Source organism: Podarcis tiliguerta, assembly GCF_965153285.1.
Source record: "Podarcis tiliguerta genome assembly, chromosome: 9".
In the NCBI taxonomy this organism is placed as follows: Eukaryota; Metazoa; Chordata; class Lepidosauria; order Squamata; family Lacertidae; genus Podarcis; species Podarcis tiliguerta.
In genome coordinates this window covers 52,018,886-52,042,044 of record NC_139542.1, presented here as the reverse complement: position 1 = coordinate 52,042,044, position 23,159 = coordinate 52,018,886, and the positions used below count along the sequence as shown (strand labels likewise).

Here is a 23,159-nt window from a genome sequence, read left to right as displayed (position 1 = left end):
GTACAGCAGATTACCAATGCTAGTTTGCAATGAGTGGTGGATCCTTATGCTGGCTAGGAGAGCAGAATGGGTGGAGTAGGGAGTTTGGTGAGAGAGAAGCAGAACATAGTCAGAAACTCACACCAGGGTGATGCTCTACAACAGGCTTCCTCAACCTCGGCCCTCCAGATGTTTTGAGACTACAATTCTCAGCATCCCTGACCACTGGTCCTGCTAGCTAGGGATTGTGGGAGTAGTAGGCCAAAAACATCTGGAGGGCTGAGTTTGGGGATGCCTGTCTTACAGTAAGTGTTATACAGTGGTACCTCTGGTTACATACTTAATTTGTTCCCGAGGTCCGTTCTTAACCTGAAACTGTTCTTAACCTGAAGCACCACTTTAGCTAATGGGGCCTCCCACTGCCGCCGTGCCGCTGGAGCATGATTTCTGTTCTCATCCTGAAGCAAAGTTCTTAACCTGAGGTAATATTTCTGGGTTAGCAGCGTCTGTAACCTGAAGCGAATGTAACCCGAAGTACCACTGAAATATTACCTCAGGTTAAGAACTTTGCTTCAGGATGAGAACAGAAATCATGCTCCAGCGGCACGGCGGCAGTGGGAGGCCCCATTAGCTAAAGCGGTGCTTCAGGTTAAGAACAGTTTCAGGTTAAGTATGGACCTCCGGAACGAATTAAGTACTTAACCCGAGGTACCACTGTACTTTTTAACATTTGGAGGGAGGAAAGGGGCTGGTCCTGTGAACCCTTCAGTCACCCCCCCCCCCCAAAAGAGCACCGATTCAACTCTCAGGCTGCAAACATGACATTTTATATACCATTCTTTAAGAAGGAGGGTGCTATTTCACTCATGTCTTGCTTGTGGGTTCTGGGAACAGAATGCTGCCCAAGTACCAGCAGGCCACAGATCTCTTGCATTTTTAAAAACACACTGGGCACCTCTCCTCCTGCGTGGCCTTGATTATATATGTCTCTTGATATTGGTGGTGGAAGAGCAGGATCAGTAGCATTTCCCCCTTGTCCTTGTCAGCGAGGGAGATGATGTTTCTTTCTCTAGAAGCAAACGTCTGCTTTACAAGACATGCATACATGCCTCACTGGGTCGCTCTCTGCACAGTTGACTGGCTGCACCAAGGATGTGAGAACTGATTCGCCTGGAAAGCAATTGCATCCGAGGCGGCGCGAGGGTTGCGCAGCTTCCAGCGGAGAGGAAATCTCCTCTCCCAGCCCTCGAAACGGCGACGTTTCCCCACGCGCGCGTGCATCATCAAGTGTTCCCTAACACTTGATGCACGCGTGTTTTCGAGTGTCGCCCTTCTGAGTGCAGCTCCTGCAGGATCTGAAGCCGGCACCGGCCCAATCTTGCCCTGGCGTCCTAAAACGTGGGAAAAAGAGGCGAGACCCCTGACTCTTTGAATGTGGGGATGCGAGAAAAACCCAAAGCCTTGGTGCCCCTTTGACCCGCAGCTGGCGGAACCCGCCTCCCGCCTCTCTGGCATTGGCTGCTGGGCGCGCCCCCTTCCCGGGGCGGTTGGCTGGTGGCGACGCCACTCACCCGGCCCTGACCTCCCCTTCCCCGGCCGCTGTCAAAGTTGACCGCCGGGCGCTGCGTTGCAATGGAGAGAAGGGAAGAGGCGCAACAGCACCCGCTGCGGGGGAAGGAGGCGGAGGAGGAGGAAGAGGAGGAGGAGGAGGAAGGAAAGCGGGGGGATTGAGATCGCGCCTGTCCCAGCTGCTGGAAACCAGCGCCGCTGATCCGCGCTCGCCTGGTGGCGGCTGCGCGCCCACGAGAGAAGCCGATCGCCCCCAGAAATGCCGCGCTGCTGCTGCTGCTGCTGCTGAGAGGGAGACCCCGGCCACCCCCAGCGGCTCCTGGACGGGTCTGGGAGCGGCGGAATTAGCCGGCAGAGCAGGGAAAGGGGGTGGGTGGGTGCCCTCTGCCTCCGATCCTGCAGAGCCCCGAGGCGGAGCAGCCGATCTCTCTCTCCCTCCCTCCCCCCCCCCCACGCCTCGGCAGAGCTTCCGTTTCTCTCCACTCCCCCCCCCCACCCGCCGCCTCTCCCTGCTCCTCCCGGCCTCTTTCCGATCCTCCCCAGCCATGACCATTCCGGTTTTCACCTCATAAAGATGGCGGTGCGGGATCACTGCAACCTTTAGACTCATGACTGTCAGAAACATCGCCTCCATTTGTAATATGGTGAGTATTACTTGCTCGGCCTGGCTGGGGGCGGGAGGGGCGCACGGGGCGGGGGAGAGAGCCGCACAATCTTCCCCCGCACCCACTAAACACACACACACACACACACACACACTTCCACCTCCCCACCCCCTACAACCCACCCAGTTATGGGGAGATCGGAATCCACAGAAAGGTGCGTGCAGAGAGGGCAAGGTTTCACCCCCTCCCCCGCCCCGCCGCCGCCGCGAATTGGTTGCCAGAGTTTCAGGCTTGCAATCCTGGGCCACACTGAACTCGGGAGTAAAAGGCCCACTGCAGCCCAGTAGGACTTGCTCCCGAGTAATCCCTTCCCAGGATCGGGGCCATTTTGGAAGGAGGAGTTGCCGAAGTCTGGAAATGCAGGCGATCTCTCTGCTGATCCGGTGGGCGGGGTGCTGGAGGTGGGCATCTGAACCATGTGTGGGGAGGTGAGGGGGGGGGCGTCGTTGAAAGTTTGCACAGTGTTGCTTTTTTTTGCACAGGAGAATACCGGGTGTACAGTGCTAGGTGCGGATGAGCCAGGGATCTGAATAACTGGGTTTTGGAAACAAGGGAGGAATTGTTTTTTTTTCAGCGTGCAAACATGTTGGGCAGGTTCAAACATGAACATGTGATTTCCGTCTGGGCAGTGCTAGTCCCTCAAGGAAGCATGTGCTCCAAAAGGAACTGGTCCAAATGAGAGTTGTTTAAGCTTCTGTGAGTAAGCCGAGCTAAGAGATGTGGCCTTCAACCTGCCTCTCTTTTGAGTGAAATGAATAAATCAGGATTTAGATGCAGGGCTTTGATCAGTTTTGTTCTTCTTCGCTTAGAAATTTAGTTAGCCATGAGGTTTTTGCATTAAACTTCTTGACCTAATGTGTCAACATTTTCCAAACATGTTTCTCCTTTGTAAATTGGCAGCTAGGTGATAAAAAGTGTTATTTATCTGAAGGGTGGAGGAGAGACAATGCAAACTAGTTGCAGGAAAACTTGTATAGTAGTAGCTCTTTAATGAATTGCAATATTTTGCAGGGTGTGGGCAAGTCCCCCCCCCCCCCACAAAGGGTGAAAAGTCACCAGGTCCAGTGAGTCATCTCCTTGTGTGTCTGTAGGTAACAGATTGTGTGAAAAACAACTACCTAGATCTTACTTGCTGTACCAGTGTGTACATGCTTAGACTGGAGGGCATCAATAGCTAGGGTGGTCCCTGCCTGCTGGAAAGAGGCAGTGGTAAAAACCACTCCTTAAGAAACCCTCCTTGCTCTCAGAAAATCTAAGTAACTACCCGTCAGTTGCTAATCCCCCCTTCTTCGGCAAGGTTCTTGAGCAGGTGGTTACGGATGAGATCCAGGCACTCTTGGAGGAAACTGATTTCCTAGATCCATTTCAGCTGGGGCTCAGGCCCAGTTTTGGCACTGAAACTGCTTTGGTCTCCCTGTATGATGAGCTCTTGTCAGGAGAGAGACAGGGGAAATGTGTCCTTGTTAATTCTCCTTGACCTCTTACTGGCTTTCAATACCATTGCCCATGCTTTCCTTCTGTCTGAGTTTGAGTGGGTGGCACCACTTTGCAGTGGTTCCAGTCCCACTTGGATGGCCGTTTCCAGAGGGTGATGCTTGGGGAACGTTCTTCGGCCCTGTGGAACCCTCATTGTGTGGTTCCTCAGGGCCAGTGCTGTTTTGCTAGAAAAAGAAGTGCCATGTTCTCTTATAATGGCAATGACACTCAACTGAGAGATGCCGGAACTGAATTCTGGTGAGTTCTGGGCCCCAAAAAAGCTCTGCTCAATTTATCCCCTATCAACATGAGACCTCTGAGTGGGGTTATCTGGAGTTTTGGAGCACATGGTCAGCAATCTGCTGATGACACACAGATGTACTTCTCCTTTACATCTGCAGCTGTGGCAGTGGATGTGCTGGAACATTGCCTTGCCTCAGTGATGGACTGGATGAGAGCCAACTGAGGCACTGTTAGTGGGTGGTTCCTTTGACTGTATGGATGGAGGTTGCCTGCTATTGATGGGGTTACACTCTCTGAAGGAGTGGGTACATAGCTTGGGGGTCCTCCTGGATCATTTGCTGTCGCTTGAGGCTCAGGCGGCCTCAGTGGCGTGGAGTGCCTTCCGTCAACTTTGGCTGGTGGCCCAGCTGTGCCCCTGTCTGGACAGGGATAGCCTAACCTCAGTCGTCTATGCTCTGATAACCTCTAGGTTAGATTACTGCAATGTGTTAGATGTGGGGCTGCCTCTGAAGATAGTTCGGAAACTTCACCTGGTGCAGAATTCGGCAGCCAGGTTGCTCACTGGGGCAAGATGGTGTGTGAATATTACACTGATCCTGGCCCGACTGCACTGGCTGTCAGTTAGTTTCCAGGCCCAATTCACAGTGTTGGTTTTGACTGATAAAGCCTTGAACTGCTCAAGGACCACCTCCTCATTTGTGGAATGCTCTCCCCTGGGACGTTCATCTGGCACCTTTATTATACATCTTTAAAGGTAAAGGTAAAGGTACCCCTGCCCGTACGGGCCAGTCTTGACAGACTCTAGGGTTGTGCACCCATCTCACTAAAGAGGCCAGGGGCCAGCGCTGTCTGGAGACACTTCCGGTTCACACAGAAACGCACTTTACCTTCCCGCTATTTATCTACTTGCACCCAGGAGTGCTTTCGAACTGCTAGGTTGGCAGGTGCTGGGACCGAACAACGGGAGCGCACCCCGCCGCGGGGATTCGAACTGCTGACCTTTCGATCGGCAAGCCCTAGGCACTGAGGCTTTTACCCATAGCGCCACCCGTGTCCCTAATGTTTATACATCTTTAGGCACCAGGCAAAAATGTTCCTCTTCAACCAGGCCTTTGGCTGATGAACAGTCTATGGCCTTTAAAATATGCTGGGGGTTGTTATGGGCTGGTTTTGTTCTTGTACTTATTATATACTTTATGGTTTTATTCTGTATTTTTTTGCCGTGAACTGCCATGGGATCTTTGGTATATATAATAATAATATAATATGAGAGCACATCACAAAATATGATGATGGACCAGCCTTGTGGTCAGAACACATGCTTATAACAGGAAGTGTAAGACCTGAGTCCTCAAGCTGATTCCTTCATTGCTTGCTCATTGAAGTCCAAAGGGGTTCTGAAAATGTGGGCCTTGGAGCAGCCTGTATTTCATTTCTGCTTTGCTTTCTTCCTTTTGTGACAGAACTTGTGTGTGCTGTTAAGCAGTAAGCTGGTCTGGTTTCCTTGCCTTTAATTTGGAAGATACTCAAGATGCAGTAGTAGGACAGGTTCTGAGACTCGCACAGCACACACACACACACACACACATACACACACCACTTGCCTAGAAGGACCAATTTACTTTCTTATTTTGACAATTAAGTGACTCATGGTTGCATAAACATATACCAAAAAAATGTGATTTGGGAAATAGAACGACGATAATAAACGTTCTGCCCTTCTCCTTAGTGGCCAAAATCTACCTTTCAACAACAGAGGCTTGCAGCACCTCCAAGACTTAATTCCTAAAGCTGAAATCCTATATACCTATATAGGATTTCATTGTAACATATTTATTAGGGCATTACTTTTCATGTACTAGCTAGAGTCTGCATTACCAGATACATGAAGTGTTATACTCAGTTGACTGGTGGTGTGTGTGTGTGTATGTCTTATTGTTGACATTTTATTATATTACCCTCCTTTCATCTGAAGGTTCCAGGGTGGATTACAGCATATGAAAATACAATAAAATTAAAATAGCAATAAACATCAACAAGCTCGCCCTTAAAAGGGTAATTCCATACATGTATAGAGTATATAGAGAGTATGTATAGAGTATATGTATAGAGTATGTATATGTATATATATATAGAGAGAAAATTTGTAAACTTGTGTGTCCAAATGGCAAAAAATAATAATATGCAGTTTGTGATAATTCTGTGTAAAGCCGTAGGTAAGCAAAGTGATCTTCACAACAACAGTAATTGGTGCTGTGATCTAAACCACAGAGCCTAGAGCTTCACAATCAGAAGGTTAGCGGTTTGAATCCCCGCGACGGGGTGAGCTCCCGTTGCTTAGTCCCAGCTCTTGCCAACCTAGCAGTACAAAAGCACATCAAACTGCAAGTAGATAAATAGATACCGCTCTGGTGGGAAGGTAAACGGCGTTTCTGTGTGTTGCTCTGGTTTGCCAAAAGTGGCTTAGTCATGCTGGCCACATGACCCGGAAGCTGTCTGTGGACAAATGCCGGCTCCCTCAGCCTATAGAGCGAGATGAGCGCCGCAACCCCAGAGTCATCCACGACTGGACTTAACGCTCAGGGGACCCTTTACCTTTAGCTTTTCACATAGCAATGTGGGTTGAATCCACGTGGCCCCTTCCAACTCTACAATTCTGAGCAGGGGCTCTGTCTACTGAAGTGTGTGGGAAACTGCTTGGGGAGATGCAAGCTTTTTATCCAGTACCTAGTCTTGAAATGGGTTTTGTGTATGTTTTACGGCCTATCCCTGGGTGTAGCCAGGACTTTTGTTGGAGGAGGCAGGACTTTTGTTTTGCGGGGGGGGGGGGGGAGATCCCACATGATTCGCCAGTGAGTTAAGTATTTCTATTGTTTTACTTGAACTGGAGGGGGCAGCTGCCCCCTGCACCCCCCACGGCTACGCCCATGAGCGCATCTGCATGTTCAGCAAATGTCCACAGTGCAACCTTCCTAGAGCTGTAAAATGCGTGTGGAGGATTACATGTTCTAATGATTCCCTCCATTTAACCATTCTTTTCTGTGTTAGTGAAAAGGCAGTCAGCATAACATGGGTGGGTATTTTTTGCTTCCCTTCATGTGCCGTTTGATGATTCTGTAGTTGGAAGAGCAATAACAGAGACTCCTTTCTTCCTTTGAAGCGGTAGGAAGCCGCCTTGAAACAGTAGGGGGGCACAGAGAAATTCCTCACAGTGCAAAAACATTCTTGGGATTTCTTTGTTGGGGGCAAAGAAAAAATCAGGCCTGTTTGGGTCCCATGGAAGCTCTTGTCCCCCATCCTCACTTTCAGCCTCAATTACAAAAAGCTCCATGGCTCTACTGCCCCCCTGCCACAAACAAAGCAAAACAACAACAACAGCAACAACATCCCAGACATGAGAGAAGGCTTTGCCACTGCTCTGCGTGTGTCGCAACAGAACAATGGGCTTTGATGAGTTGGAACAGAGACTAAATGGGGCAGAGCAATGGCTTTTATATTTGTACAGTACGCCACATCCCTCACTGCCCTCATCCAGACAAGCAATAGGATTTCTCAGAGTTCAAGGACATATTCCAGACAGGCAGAAGCAGTCAAGGAAGGCTGGTGCAGGGCTTGGTTCAAGAGGATTTGTGGCCTGGAGAAAGTCCCAAGGATCTGTGTTTTCTCCATCCCTGGGATAAAAATTAAAATAAAATTGCATAAAAAACAAAAATAATGCTGGGAGCCAAATCTGACTGCTGGGGCTTTTGATTGCTGGTTTAGGGCTGCAAAATCTTTAGTCAAAATGTTTGCTTCATTAACTTGTATTTAAGGAGAGGTGGAGAAATTGGCTTTGACTGCGGCATTTGAAACTGGAGTGTACTGTTTTTGTTCCTATGTTTTGTATTTTTGTGTTTGTATATTGCAAACCACCCTGCGATTGTTGGAGGAAGGACGGTATAGAAATTTAATAAATAAAAATGTTAAGAATAAAAGGAAGTACCCAAGTACAATATCTGAAGCCATTCCTCAGAACATCTTTCTGTTTTAGTTTATATCCCCCCTTATTTTCAGGTTCTTGCAAGAGCAGCTAGATAGAGTCACTATCTTCCCTCCTTGCGGTGAGCCTGCATGTCCCTTGATGATGATGTCATATGCACCGTTCATCAGTGCTGGACTTGGAGACTTCCTATAGCGTAAAGCATCTCTCAGCCTGTGGGGTCTTGACCTTCCTGGGGTCACTTGCAAGGCTACCGTATTTTTTGCTCTATAAGACTCACTTTTTCCCTTCTAAAAAGTAAGGGGAAATGTGTGTGCATCTTATGGAGTGAATGCAGGCTGCGCAGCTATCACAGAAGCCAGAACAGCAAGAGGGATTGCTGCTTTCACTGTGCAGCGATCCCTCTTGCTGTTCTGGCTTCTGAGATTCAGAATATTTTTTTTCTTGTTTTCCTCCTCCAAAAACTAGGTGCGTCTTGTTTTGACTGGGAGGAAAGAATCCTGGACTCTTCTATTGATTTTTGTTTTGTTTCACTTGGAAACATTATGTTATCATGTGCACCTGAAATGAATACTGTAAATTGAGAATTAACGCTGGGGAATTAGACATATCGAATTTGGTTTGTCAGAGCAACCAGAAGGTTCCTTGTTTTGTTACCAATGGTTGCTGGAAGATGATCATTTTTACAAGAGCGAATCCTCATGATGGAGAGCATTTAAACCACTCCTGAAATGGCAGAATTTATTCGGACTCTTGTGGGGATATAAGGATGAAGCTTGTAATTCCGACAAGTAAATAAATAAATAAATCTATTTTCCAGCATATTAAGTAGAAAGGAGGTCTGCCCCCACCAAAAAGAAAGGATCCTTCATGTCAAGGATATTGGGACTCATCCAGACTTTCTTTTGCACCATGCTTTCCAGGCCCAGGTCTGTGAGAGCTTTGTGCCTGAGCAGTTTTGTTGTCTCTGGGAAAACCTGTGTTTTACTGCTGAATCACAGCAAAAGGCAATTCACAGAAAACCTGGTTGTTGTTTGCTCTGATTCAGCAGTAAAATATGGGTTTTCCCAGAGAAAGTGCCAACACACAAACACACAGCTCAGAAATGCCACTTTAAAGCCTAGACCTGCATCCTGAGTCAAAGCAACAGCATTTTATGCCTGGGCTCAGAACTAGATAGATCATTACAAAAGGAGATGGCAAGGTCGTGAGGGCTTTGCGGATTTTTTAAAATACAAAGCTGAAAGGCTAAAAAAAGAAAGAAAGAAAAAATTGTTCCTCCTGTGACCCAGGGACGTGTCAATTTATCCACCAACTAGGAAACCCAACATCACATAGAACTCGCAGTGTTGCACTAATTGGAAAGTAGGGAGAGTCAGGCTAAGATGTGCACAATATTTGGAGAGGCCTCTGGTCTCATTGCATGCACCAAGATGTCACCAACTGGATAAAGGAGGCAGGGAAGGCCTGAGCCATTTAAATTCTTTGGGAGTCCAGATTTTGAAATAGTTGGGAAAAGAAAAAGGACGAAGATAGGCCTCTCCCAAATACAGCAGCCAGACCTGGTGTTTGGTGCCAGTTTCAGAAATACTCGAGGCAGCAAACTTACTTGTATTTTCTATTGATATCTTTGAATCCTGTGGCTAGGTCAAGTGATAACTCCATGAAAATGTTTCCAGCTTGAGGAAGAGTTAGCATGCTAGAGCTCTGACCAGCATGCTATGGAAATTGGCCACATTGAGGGTGTGGCAAAGTTCAATTTTACTTTTGTGCGTTTGGTGTAGTTCCATTTATATGGGCTCCTTGAGAATGCTAGAAGAACAGTGACTGGTTTTGGCAGAGGGGTTTGTTATGTAGAAGGAGGATTTCAACATGTGTCACTTCCATCTCACAGCCTGATGGGAGCTCTGGTCCCTCCTTTTATCTGTGGTCCTTCGGTGCTCCTTGCTGAGTTTCACTCTTTCATAGGCGCTGTTCCTCTATTTATATCTTGCTGTGTTGCTAGCTGCTCCCTTTTCCAGTGCCCTGGTTTTGCTTGTCTTGTGGTTGTTGGTTGTGGGACTCCATCCACTAAGGACTTGCTTCTTGTGACAAGTATTCTGGTTTCGCCAGGTAGACGGAGCTAGCCCCGACTTTCCAAAACAATATCAGTGATATGTGGGGCAGCAGCTGGAGCAATAGATTTCCTGTGCGTGATGTGTTTGTTCACATTCTCAAAGGATATGCACTGATTTGAAAGGCAACAATGCTGAAACCCCCCACATAATATAACTCTCAATGCAATTTCTCTACAGCATCCTCTGGTGTCACACTTTTATAACACATTTTAATGTTTTAATTGACCGGTGTAGGTTAGTCCAAACTCACATAAGATTTGTCTGCAAAATTTCTAGAAGGAAAACCAATAAGCAGTTGGGTGGCAATTGTGGAATCTCTTTCCATGGTTTCTAGTCATGATGGCAACGGTGATCCCTTGCATGTTGGTGATGCCTGAAGTGGAGGACAGGGTTCTGTCCCTGCTTGTTCTATGTGCAGAAACTGATCAGTCTGAGAATTGAATTTTAGGATGTGCTGTTGGCATCCATCTGTCTCGAGAGACAACGTGTAGACACCATCCATTTATCCTGGAAACTGTAGTTCACCCCTCAGAGATCTGTAATTCCTAGCACCCTTAAATTACAGTTCCTAGGAAGTTTTTTTGTGGGTGGGGAGCATTTTAAATGTATGGTGTGCATACAGTCTAAGTTTGATAAAAGCAATGCGCCAGTGTCTTCCACTGCACCTGAAGATGGTAGGTGAGCTTAGGGGACAAAGGGCAGGCCTGTTCTGCCTTCCAAAATCCTATCACTGTCCTCTGCCTTCCAGAATCTGCCACCTGAGGCAGCCACCTTATTCTGCCTAATGGTAGGGTTGGCCCTACATGATAGTTATATGAAACCTTTGAGTTTGGAGGCTGCACGCCACTGGATAACAGCTGATGGGAGCAACAGTGGGAGAGAGCTATTGCCCTGTTGGCCACTGTGGGATTCTGGACTCAATGTGCTTTTTGGGGTTGGACTAGATTACCCTCGGGGTCCCGTCCAACTCTGCAATTCTACGATCCCGCAGGGATTTTCTGATGTTCTTGTGATGTGTTGTCACTTTCCCCCCCAAATCCTCTGCAGCACATTTCTCTGCATCACTCATAATCTTCCAGTTCAGCAGCTTCAGACTCTTTAAGTTAAGCGGTTGCTGCAGTTCAGCTGCAGAGGGAGAGAAAGAGAGAGAGGGAGAGAGAAAAGGAAAGAGAGTGATTGCTGCCATATATAATCTTCCCCACCTGCAGTAATCTGGCTTTTCTTCCCACACTTCATTCCTCCCTGGGATTCTGAACAATAGCTAAAATTATCTGTTTTGAGTTTGGTGCAAAATTTCAACATGTCATAATAGCTCCTGATGCTGTCGCACACATTATAGCAACTTGAGATGCCAATTTGTTTCCAATGCTTGTCAATCCCTGCAATGAGAATCTGTGACTTGAATAAATCCCTCCAATGATTGTGATTCTGTGTTGTATACTTCTGGGCATTATTATTATTATTATTATTATTATTATTAAAACCGTATCTTTGAAAAGTGTATGGCCTGATTTTTGGATGTATAAAAAGCCTGGCAAGTACACCTCAAACTTTTAGAATTTTGCAGTTATAGGGCTGACAGTGGCAGATCTTAGCAGCTGCTCAAACATCCCATGTTTGGCAGCAAGCAGGATGCTAGTTTTTGTAGAAAAAGAAACTGAATGGGTGGACTACAGTACGTACTTGAGCACCAAGGACAGAGTTATAGGTGCAGTCTATAGGTCTGGAAATCGCAAGCCTGTTCAGAAGCAGTAGAGGAGGGGAAAAGAATTGATTCCTTGCACAATACATCTACACTGCAATTATTATTATTATTTATTAAATTTGTATACTGCCCTGCCCTGCAAGTCTCAGGGCAGTTACAACATAAAAACACAATATTAAAAAATTACATAATACAGTGGTACCTCAGGTTAAGTACTTAATTCGTTCCAGAGGTCCGTTCTTAACCTGAAACTGTTCTTAACCTGAAGCACCACTTTAGCTAATGGGGCCTCCTGCTGCCGCCGCACCACCAGAGCATGATTTCTGTTCTCATCCTGAAGCAAAGTTCTTACCCTGAAGCAGTATTTCTGGGTTAGCGGAGTCTGTAACCTGAAGCATATGTAACCCGAGGTACCACTGTAAAGTACATAATAAAAACAAAAACAACCCAATAACCCCCTCCCCAACCTATTTTAAAAGCCCATTGGATGTCAATCAGCCAAAGAGAGAAATTTTGAAAACACATGACTAATGAATAAGCTGCTGGAGAATGAGTGTAGGCATGTGTACACAAACTTGTGTGTGTGTGTGTTAGAGAGAGACAGAGAGACACACAGAGAGAAAGAGAATATGAAAACTTTGCAAATAGAAACTGACAATGTAAACCTCAACAAGGGAATAGAATGACAAGTAGCTGCAGGGGAAGAAAAGCAGCCACTCACAATTGTAAGAGAGATCACAAAAGTGGGAGAAAAGGACCTGACCTACATCTTTGTATTTAGCAAGTTAGCAAATGACATCAGTGAGAGAAGAGGGTCTCTGTGAAATGGTTTATTTTAAGACATAAATCTGTCAGATGGTTTACAGGCTAGTGAAACCAGTCATACACAAAGCAGCCGCAAGGCCTGTGCACAAAGCATCCTATACTTTCAGGCCCTTTTGCATAAAAAGAAACATTTCCAGTGCTGATAGACACTTGGTAAGGGACACAGGAATCTAGATCACAAAGAACTTCATAGGGTACCAACAACACCATAAATTTGGTGCAGGAAATAACAAGAAGCCAGTATAGCTGCTGCAAAATGACAAATACAATTTTTGTTGCTCCGCACCTGAGCTACGGATTTCTCCTTCTGAAGTCTTCAGGACCTTCCCTATGTATAGAGACCAAGCTACATGTAATTCTAAATGGGTATAAGCATTCTATACGCATGTCCTTTATTCTTTAAGCTGCCAGGTTGCCTGACCATGGTGTGTTTAGGGAAGGCGATTTAATCTCTTCCCTCCCGTAGTTTTGGGTCATAGATAAACACTTTCAAAATCAGTAATCCTGGTACACCTTGCAGCAATGGAAAGTTAGGTCAACTGGACTCTGGCAGTGGCGTAGCGTGGGTTGTCAGCACCTGGGGCAAGGCAAGTAATTTGCGCCCCCTCCTGCACTGTCCCTCCCCCAGATAGTCCCTTGCTCTCTCTCGGCACCGCACCGCACGCCTCGCACCCCCCCCCCACAGTGGGCGGTGACCCGGCGGCTCGGATCGGATTCGCACAGCCAGCACTGCAGTGAGAGAGAGTGAGTGAGCCAGGTAGGGGCAGAGAGCTGCGAGTGCGAGCGCGCCCCCCCCAGATGTTGCGCCTGGTGCGGCCGGGCCCCCCTGCACCCCCCACGCTATGCCACTGGACTCTGGGAATGCTTTTCCTTTTTCAGGGCTGATGGCAGCATGATGGATGGGTTGGATAAAAAAAAAAAAAACCCTTTCACCTGATCCTCCCTGGGATGCAAATGATATAATTTGAAATACAGATTCATAGTAGCTCAGCCCCTGGGCAACTGGAGTCACCCACAATGCATTGTCTGTCTTTCCTTTGCCCTCTTCAAGAAAGGCTCAGGTGTCTTGGGGAACTGAGGTGTTCTGTGTGCCTGACGAAATTCAATACAGCCCTTTGTTTTCAGTGGGAACGGCTCGGACGGGATATGCAAAAACATCTGCAGCCTAAGGTTCAAAAATAGGGAAAGTGTTCCGGCACATGAAACTTTAAAAAAGAACCAAACCCAAATGCTTGTGACTTTTATTACTAGCTGCCAACTGCAAGCAAGTTGATTTACATTTCAAGCCTACAAGCTCTCCGCAATTATCTCTTCTGATTTCCATTCAGCCGTTCCAGCTCTCTGAAAGCATTTATTTTGCTGGGGGAAAATCAGAGTCGCCTGCATTCATCCAAGCGAGAGGGAAAACATTGCTCTGGTTCCTCTCTCCCAACCTCTGCAAATCAGGCAAATAGAAGGGCTGATAAGGAAATGTTAGATTAGATTGCAGAAATGGATAAAATCAAATAACATCGAAAAAGCCCTGGGGAGGGTCTGTTTATTTTTGTATATTGCTCCGTCTGGGAACCAGATGATGACAGGTTAATGGATGTGGAGTGAGAGATTTCTTTGGCAATCCATTCCCATGTCATGTGTTGGAAAGAATGGATCCTGTGCTCTGTTTCCAATTTAAAATCAATGGGGCTTGCTTATGCTTCTTGGCATGCTGGATAACAGCCCTTTTCTCTTAACAAGCATTTTCAATGGGATGTTGGGTTTTCACAGAGTTCATGGCAACCTCATGTCATTGGCTGAGCAGCGCTTGGGCCGTAAGTATTCGGAAATGTCTAAAACACTTCAGACAATCCATTTGGCACAGCTTTGGGGGAGGGCAGCAGGAAGTGACCAAACTTTTTAGGATATTTCTCAGACTTGTGCCATATTTTAACCTGGAACTAAAATAACTGGCTGTTTCCTTTTCCCTAGGGCACCAATGCCTCTGCTCTGGAAAAAGACATTGGGCCAGAGCAATTTCCAATCAATGAACACTACTTTGGACTGGTCAATGTAAGTATTACTGCTGCAGTGTCAGTTTCCGGAAACGTATTTTATGACTTGCCCTGTTGCGCCTCGGAGTACTGTCTAGAGGTGGAGATGTGTCCTCCATTTTGCTACACCTCTAGCTCCTCCATTTTGCTACACCTCCCTCCACCCCCACCTGCTGGGTTAGACTTCCATGTTGCCCCACAGCAGTGGAAAGGGTTATGGGAGGGTAGGTTGAGAGAATATGTAGCTTCTGCAGCACTGGTAGAACATCAGGAGAAGAGCATAAGAGGAGTGCTGTTGGACCACATTGACCAATTCAGCAGGTCTAAAGGCAACCTGGGTGCAGCCTGGTGTGAATGGTACATTCTCCATGCCTGGGGCTGCCTGGTTGGTGGTGGTGGTGACCTGTGACAGGGCCTTTTCAGTGGTGGTTCCCCATTTGTGGGATGCCCTCCTTAGTGAGGTGCAACTGTCTGCATCATTATTAGCTTTCAGGAGGAATCTGAAACCTTCTTGCTAACCTAGGCATTTGGTGGCTGCAGAATACTTTTCCTGGCGCCCCTGACATCACTAGATGAAAATTTGTATTTATTTGTAATTTTAGAATGTTTTAACTGCTTTTGGAATGTTTTTTTTTTAAAAAAAATGTGGGTGTGTTTGCTGCTTTGGGCTCCTTAGAGAGGAAGGGCAGTTTATAAATCCTATCAATCAAATGCAGTTTGGTTGTTATCATGCATCTTACCCTGAGCAGCAGTACAGATAACATACCAGCCCACACCCTGATACCAGAGTTTGGTCTCAGCCAGAGCCTGTCAGCCAGGGACCCCTGGGATTTCTGGAGATAGCAACCACTAAGCCTAATCCTTCTGAGGAACTGGTGCCCTTGACCCCAAAGACCTCCACTCCCATATCTGGCAGACAGTGAACTTGGGGTTGGGGTGGAGTGCTCACTCCAGGTAAAATGCCTGTCTCTTTAAGGCCTTCTATATTACCAGGAACGGGCAGAACATGCAAAGTGTAATATTTCCCAAGAAGGATAAAAGCCCTCCATCCAGCTTTACACTTGCTGAAAGTAAGTTGCTCACTTGAAGTTTTCCAGTGGTCAGTAACTCTACACTGTGTTGTGGACTATATTCTGGCCTGTGGGCTTCTGCTTGAGGTCAGGATAGGACACAGGTGTGGGCAGGTGCATCCACATGTTCTGTATACAATAGATTGGGACATTCTTTCACGTGATTCCCCCTGATTTGTGGTCACTGATCAGATGATCTGCCCCCAAGCGCACAGGTATGGATAGTATGCCAGGTGCGCAGGAAGGAGAAACTACATGTGCCTCTCTGTGTGTTGAGCCAGTACATCATCCGAACTAGCCCACTTTTACCATGTTGACCATACTTTAAGTAAAATAGAATTTGTAAAGGTCCAGCCACCCTGTTTTGAAGAAGGAAGCGAGTTCTGCATGTGAAGCATGCATTTATGCCTTATCATAATAGGTTTTTAAAATACATATATATATTCAGGTGTAGGTCATGAATGGTAAAGGGCTCTCTGGGTCACAGACAAAATTTATTTTGATGAGTGCTTTGAATACCAATTTTGGGAACTTCTAGAATAGTAACACTGGGCCCCTCCAGGTGTGCCTTTTATTATTCCTTTATTTATGCTCGTGATGGAAATGGAACAGTTTTATGCAATGGTGCTTTCAATGCTGTTTGCACCTGGAAAAACATTGGAATGGACGTGCCACTTCATTTCCAGTCAGTGCGTGTCCTGTAGCCTCCAGCTGAAACCCTGTAACATTTTATTCCACAAGTGTTACAAGAGAGGTGGTGGGTGTCCCGTTGTGCTATAATGAAATATAGTGAAATCCAGTAATACAGTAATACTGAAAGAGCATTGCGAAACAGCTATGAAGCAGAATGATGTGTGGATGGTCCAGTAAAAACCTGGCACTAATGCACTATTACTACATCAATTGTGTGTTGCAGAATACAGAAAGCCTGCAGCTTACATGCATTTAACTTGTGCATGTTCAGTTTTACGTGCATGGCTAATAATAATAATGATGATGGTGATAGCAGAAAGGATGCTCCGAGGGCCTTCTGGCGGTTCCCTCCCTGCGAGAAGTGAGGTTACACGGAACCAGGGAGAGGGCCTTCTCGGTAGTGGCGCCTGCTGCCCTGTGGAACGCCCTCCCTTCAGATGTCAAGGAAAACAACAACTATCTGACTTTTAGAAGACATCTGAAGGCAGCCCTGTTTAGGGAAGTTTTTAATGTTTGATGTTTTATCGTATTTTTTATATTCTAACAACAACAACAACATTCCAGGAAAATTGAGTTTGGCAGTCCCGCCTGTCATCGAACCTAATAGGTTTTGACTATACATGATTTTGGCTTTAGGCACAACCCACAGAGTGTAACTTCTGCATAAGTTGCGGACTTACTGTGAACTCACAAAAAAGCACCAAGTCTAAAGGGGCCTACTGTTTTTAAAACCATGTTACGCCTAACACCAGAACAAAACTGAAGAAACCTGTTTTAGCATTACGTAATTTTTATTCCTAGCTAAAGAATAATACTTTGAAGCTCCACATACAGACCCGTTGACCTACATTCAATCTACAGTTATAGATTTCTCCTCTTCTACCGAGGCAAGGGAGATAGGATATTGGGTGTTGCACTAAGCTGCACTTCATGGTCCGCTCTCTCCCGTCCCCACTTTTATTTTGCAGTTTGGAAACACGTGCTACTGCAACTCCGTCCTGCAAGCCCTGTATTTCTGCCGGCCCTTTCGGGAAAATGTGCTGTCCTACAAGGCCCAGCAGAAAAAGAAGGAAAACCTCCTGACTTGCCTTGCGGACCTTTTCCACAGTATTGCCACGCAGAAGAAGAAAGTTGGAGTGATTCCACCCAAAAAGTTCATCTCGAGGTTACGAAAGGAGAATGGCAAGTATAGACTCGCACATCCTTTCAGACTACGGCCCTGATCCCAAACCATTCTGGAAGGCTGCCGAGAGAGGAGAGGAGGGAGGAGTGGGTGTCCTCTCAGATATGTCTATGCTTTCTGGTCAGTTCTGCTGTCCAGTCCTCTGCGTGGCCTCGAGACAGAGGCCAGAGAAGGGAGTAGAAACACTCACAGCCCCCGTGAGGCCCAGTCCTTCCCTGTTGAGGACAGAGGCAGAAGTTAGAACAGTCATACCTTGGAAGTCCAACAGAATCCATTCTGGAAGTCCGTTAGACTTTTAAAGCCTTTGGAAACCAAAGTGCGGCTTCTGATTGGCTGCAGGAAGCTCCTGCAGTCAGTTGGAAGCCCCATCGGATGTTTGGCTTCCAAAAATAGTTTGCAAACTAGAACAGTCACTTCCGGGTTTGCGATGTCCGGGAGCCAAAACGTTCGAGAACGAAGCTGTTTGAAAACCAAGGAATTGTACAAAACAAATGAAATACCGTGAAAATCCCTGAAATGAGAAGTAATCGACTATAAATATTATCTTGTGGAAATCAACTAAATAATAAAAATCAAAAAGCTTAAGGAAAGAATTAGAAAAACCTAAAATAGAATGGGATGCCGGCTGCAAACCTCATTTCACTGAACTATTCAGTTTCCTCAGAAGGAAATAGAAAAATCATAAACTTTAAATGACCAAAATTCAAACGGGTAGAATCCCAAAAATTCTGGGATACCTAGATCGACCTAGATAAAGCAAAGTGCAGTGATAAAGGATTGAGGACTCAAAAGTACAGTTTCTAATACTGAATTTACCAAAAAGTTTTCTCTTGTATTCCTTTCTTTGAATTTGTGCCACTTAGGTTTTTAAACCTTTTTGTAAAAGCAGCACTAGAATTTTCACAGTTGAGTCCTTAACCCTTTATTATGGTGCTTTGCTTTCTTCAAATTGAGCTTTGTTTAAAACTTGCTATTTAGGTTTTCAAACCTTTTTTGTAAATTCAGTATTAGAAACTACAATCTTCCTTGCTACACTGCTCAGTGAAAGAGGGGGAGATGCAATTCAGAGGGTGAGGTGGCTACTCCTTCAAGGGTTCCTCCTTGCTTGCTTGTGTGCTCTCTCTGGGCAGTCTTGCTGGGCCCAGATTCTCCCTGTCACACCAGAAGGTGAGTGAGGGGGCAGAGGCAGAAATAACCACCAAGGGAAATGACAGGTGAGCAATCAGATGCCCTGGTGGCTGCATAGACCACACATGGGCAAGCAAGTGAAGGCAGCCCTGTGCTGACTGTCCTCTCAGGCTGTGGGGAGGAGGTGCTGTTCCTGCCACTGCAGATATTAGCATGGCACAGAGTGGGGAGGATCACCCACAATGACCCAAACCTTCCGTGGGGCCCTCCCCCATGGTTGGAGGTCAGTGCTGGTGGGCTCTCCTAAGGTATAGGCCCTTGACAGCTGCCCCACAGCGCTGAACCCTGACTAGCCACAACGCCAGAAGCCGTGAAAATATATGCCTCCCTCCTGTTTTTTTTACAGATCTCTTTGACAACTACATGCAACAAGACGCCCATGAGTTTTTAAACTACTTACTGAATACCGTCGCTGACATTCTGCAAGAGGAGAAGAAGCAGGAAAAGCAAAATGGCAAACTGAAGAACGGCAACATGAACGAAGCGGAAGAGAACAACAAGCAAGAACTCACTTGGGTGCATGAGATTTTTCAGGGAACGCTGACTAACGAAACGAGATGCTTGAACTGTGAAACTGTAAGCACTGGGCTTGTTGGTGTTTTCCTGATAATAGTTAGATTACTTTATAGCAGCTTGTAGAGCTAAATATGTCGCTTTATGAAGCCGTTCAAGAAATATGAGTGTTTCTATGGAGTAAAGCAGCTATTGTCTATGTATATTTATTTGGGGCTTTTGATAACTTTGGTTAATCGCCCCCCCCCCACCGTGTTGAATCTTCCTTAGACAAGGACAAATTATTCCCCAACCTTGTCTCTTTGCATGCAAATATGGGAAGCTGAATAATACTGAGTCAGACCATCTAGTTCAATATTGTCTGCACTGAATGGCAGTGGTTGTGCAGGATTTCAGTCAGGAATCTTTCCCAGCTCTAACTGGGGGTGTCAGGATTTGATCCTGGGACTTCTGCATACAGAGCAGATGATCTACATGTAAGCTTTGGTCCTTCCCCATAAGAGAGCCCCACATGTGACATATTGCATCTTAAGGTATTGTAAATGTGTACATGTTTTCACTGAGGGATAATTTGAGTTTGGAGCAGCTCCAGGAATTACTTGTGGCAAAATAAGAATGAGGTTACCCTTCTCCAAACTTCTGATATCCCCTTTTTTTCTGAAACTGAATTGGAGGCACACATCACTCTTAAACCTCAGTTGGCATAGGCCAATCTATGTTCTTAGGTTGGTACTCTAGTGTGTTTGGAGTTCCCAACACAATTTTCTTCCCATGGGGATGAGAACTGAACAGGATTGCATTGTGGTGAGGAGAGGGTCTAATCAGGGTTTCCCAAACTTGGCTCTCCAGCTGTTTTTGGACCACAACTCCCATCATCCCTAGCTATCAGGATGATGGGAATTGTAGTCCAAAATCAGCTGGAGACTCAAGTTTGGCAAACCATAGGTAAAGGGTAAAGCGACCCCTGACCATTAGGTCCAGTCGTGACCGACTCTGGGGTTGTGGAGCTCATCTCGCTTTATTGGCCAAGGGAGCCAGCATACAGCTTCCGGGTCATGTGGCCAGCATGACCAAGCCGCTTCTGGCGAACCAGAGCAGCGCACGGAAACACCGTTTACCTTCCCACCAGAGTGGTACCTATTTATCTACTTGCACTTTGATGTGCTTTCGAAGTGCTAGGTTGGCAGGAGCAGGGACCGAGCAACGGGGGCTCACCCCATCACAGGGATTCGAACCGCCGACCTTCTGATCGGCAAGTCCTAGGCTCTGTGGTTTAACCCACAGCGCCACCTGCGTCCCTTGGCAAACCATGGTCTAACGCTAATGCACCAATCCAGATTACCTCATCACACAAATTGTTAAGGCTCCAGGTTTCTGTCACTAATGGAAATTTGGTGGGGGGCCGTCTGGATCAAGGCTGTGCTGCAGGGTGGGGGGGGGGAAGGATTAGACCCATTTCCCCAGCATTGCAGCCCTAATCCAAGTTGGGGTGTGTGAAGAGAGCTGCGGTTGGACACTCTAAATGCAGAGTTCCAGCACAACAAGCTTGACCCTGGGAAAGACTTACCAGAGCTCGAAAGAACCCACCTCTGTGACAGCCACTGTGCTAGATGTGCCTCCCAAGGGAAAGGCAGACTTGGGCGCACACAGAGCCCAGGGTGTGCTCTGAAGGTAGATGAAGCTACATGGGAGGGAACCCCACATCTGCCCCCTTGCATTCCACAATGGAAGGCACCCTTCTGTATCCCAGAGGCAGTAGTTCGGTTAGATAATTTTAGACTTAATTGTCTTGGCTTAGATAATCTTGTAGATGGTAATGCGCATTACTTCAAAATACAGTAAGCCGGCACTGCGATGTTTGCTGGCCCGCCCTGCTCATTCTGTGGAGTGGTCCTTGAACGTTTGCCCTCAAGTCCTGCCCTTTTTGTGCCTTCCTCAGATAGCAAGCCAGAATTATTCGACTAGGCTAAAGTCCTGCTGAATCAGTGACTCATGCAGTAAGGCGTTGAGTAGGTACTTTGAGAGAGTAGTTCAGATTCCCCGGAGCCCCTAATGATGGAATTAATTAATTTTTTCCTCGATCAGTAGCGGGCCTGTCGTCGCACACTAGTGTGCCCTGGAAAACAGTTTGGTCATTAGTGGATTAGATGAAGACAATCTCTTATAATTGCACCGCTAATATTGTATCATGCCGTTTTGTGCTTCAACTTTCTGATGAGGGCATATTAGGACCATTTATGTAACAGTGTGCAAGTCAAAGGCCGTTGCGGCCTTTTTTATATTCACTGTTGCGGCATCCCTGTGAAGTCTTCACTCTTATTCATATCTTAGAAATAGGGTGAGAAACAGAATGTGTGATCGAGGAGGCAGGGAGGTTCACATGAGAGTTGGGCTTTGGGTGGATCTGGGCCTCTTAGGTGGAGCCTGAGAGCAGCCCTTTTCCTCAGGTTGACTGGTTTACCCCTCAACCTGAAAAACAGTCAGAAATATGACTTATCATCTGAATTGTCATTGTCAGATTTGGGGCAAGGTAAATCTTGACTAAGATTGAGATCTGCTTCTTTGCGCAGTTTAGCTTTTTTCGGATTAGGTTGCATGCTGTGCTAAAGGGTACTAGGTGAGAAAGAGAGAGCCCTGGATCCAGATTCCATGTGTCAACACATAATTACTGTATTTATGAGATTTTGCCATAATCAGTTTCTTGAAATAAGCAAATATCCTTATTTTATTCTTTCAATATAAAGTAGTTACAAGGTATTATTTCTGCTGTGTGTAAGAAGTAATGTTTGTTGTTTGAAGCAATCTATTTCTCCCCTTCAAACAGGGGAGAAAGGGTCTAGTGGCAGCAGTATAAGCAAACATACAAAAGGGATTGTATTCTCATATCCATGTTCAAAGTGACTCATCTAATGGATTTCAGCAGGACAAACTCTGGAATGAAGAACTTTCATCCCACAAATCTCTCCCCCGCAGTTGAGCTTGTATCTACAGTTCCTAATCTTAAGAAAAACTCAACTCAACTTGTGTGGTTATAGTTTTGCTGATGTCAGTGACATTATGTAAACACAAGCATTTCTTAAAGCACCTCGCAATATGAGCAAGAGGATCTGTAATTGGATCAAAGCAGTGGCACTAGAGAGTAGGGATCCACATTTAGGTCTGATCTACTTATAACAGTACTCACAACTCAGAGAAGTTGAAGAGAGAGACTTTTAAAACAGTCATGTTGTTGTTGTTTAGTCGTGTCCGACTCTTCGTGACCCCATGGACCAGAGCACGCCAGGCACTCCTGTCTTCCACTGCCTCCCGCAGTTTGGTCAAACTCATGCTGGTAGCCTCGAGAACACTGTCCAACCATCTCATCCTCTGCCGTCCCCTTCTCCTTGTGCCCTCCATCTTTCCCAACATCAGGGTCTTTTCCAGGGAGTCTTCTCTTCTCATGAGGTGGCCAAAGTATTGGAGCCTCAGCTTCACGATCTGTCAACAGCCGTAGCTTGGGCCAATTATATGGAGGTGAGGCTGGTAGGAACCCCAGTGTATTGGAAGGGGTCTTTGGAGCATTGGTTGTGAGCGGTGCGGTAGAAATTTCTCTACCTCAGCAGGTCCAGAGTTAGAGGGTATTCTTGGCCCTTTCCTGGATAAGCACATAGCAGCAGTGTTGGAGTTTATGCAGACTCCTCTTTTCAGAGAAGGGGGATTTCATTGTGGTTTTATAACTTATAGGACTGATTACTGCACTGCCCCTTACTGGGGAGCACCACCGAGAGCAACTCTGAAGACAACTCTGAAGCTGCAATTGCTACAGAATGTTTGCTCTCCTGACAGGCACAGGGAAGTAAGGTCATATGCAACTGATATTGCAGGGTTCTTCTGCTCAGTTCAAGGTGCTGGTGCTTATCTTTGCAATGTTTCATGACCTGTGGTCAA

At 46.4% G+C, this 23,159-nt stretch overlaps 1 protein-coding gene across 1 annotated transcript in view; it reads left to right on the top strand.

The window, feature by feature from the left end:
* The first annotated feature begins 1,522 nt into the window (after positions 1-1,522).
* USP46 (ubiquitin specific peptidase 46) overlaps positions 1,523-23,159 on the top strand; it is a 34,855-nt gene continuing 13,218 nt past the window's right edge. Inside the window, exons 1-4 of the mRNA XM_083458412.1 lie at positions 1,523-2,192; positions 14,524-14,604; positions 17,317-17,530; positions 19,066-19,295. Of these exons, the coding sequence (XP_083314538.1) occupies positions 2,157-2,192; positions 14,524-14,604; positions 17,317-17,530; positions 19,066-19,295 (561 nt within the window). The 5' untranslated portion in view covers positions 1,523-2,156. The remainder of the gene's footprint in view (positions 2,193-14,523; positions 14,605-17,316; positions 17,531-19,065; positions 19,296-23,159) is intronic.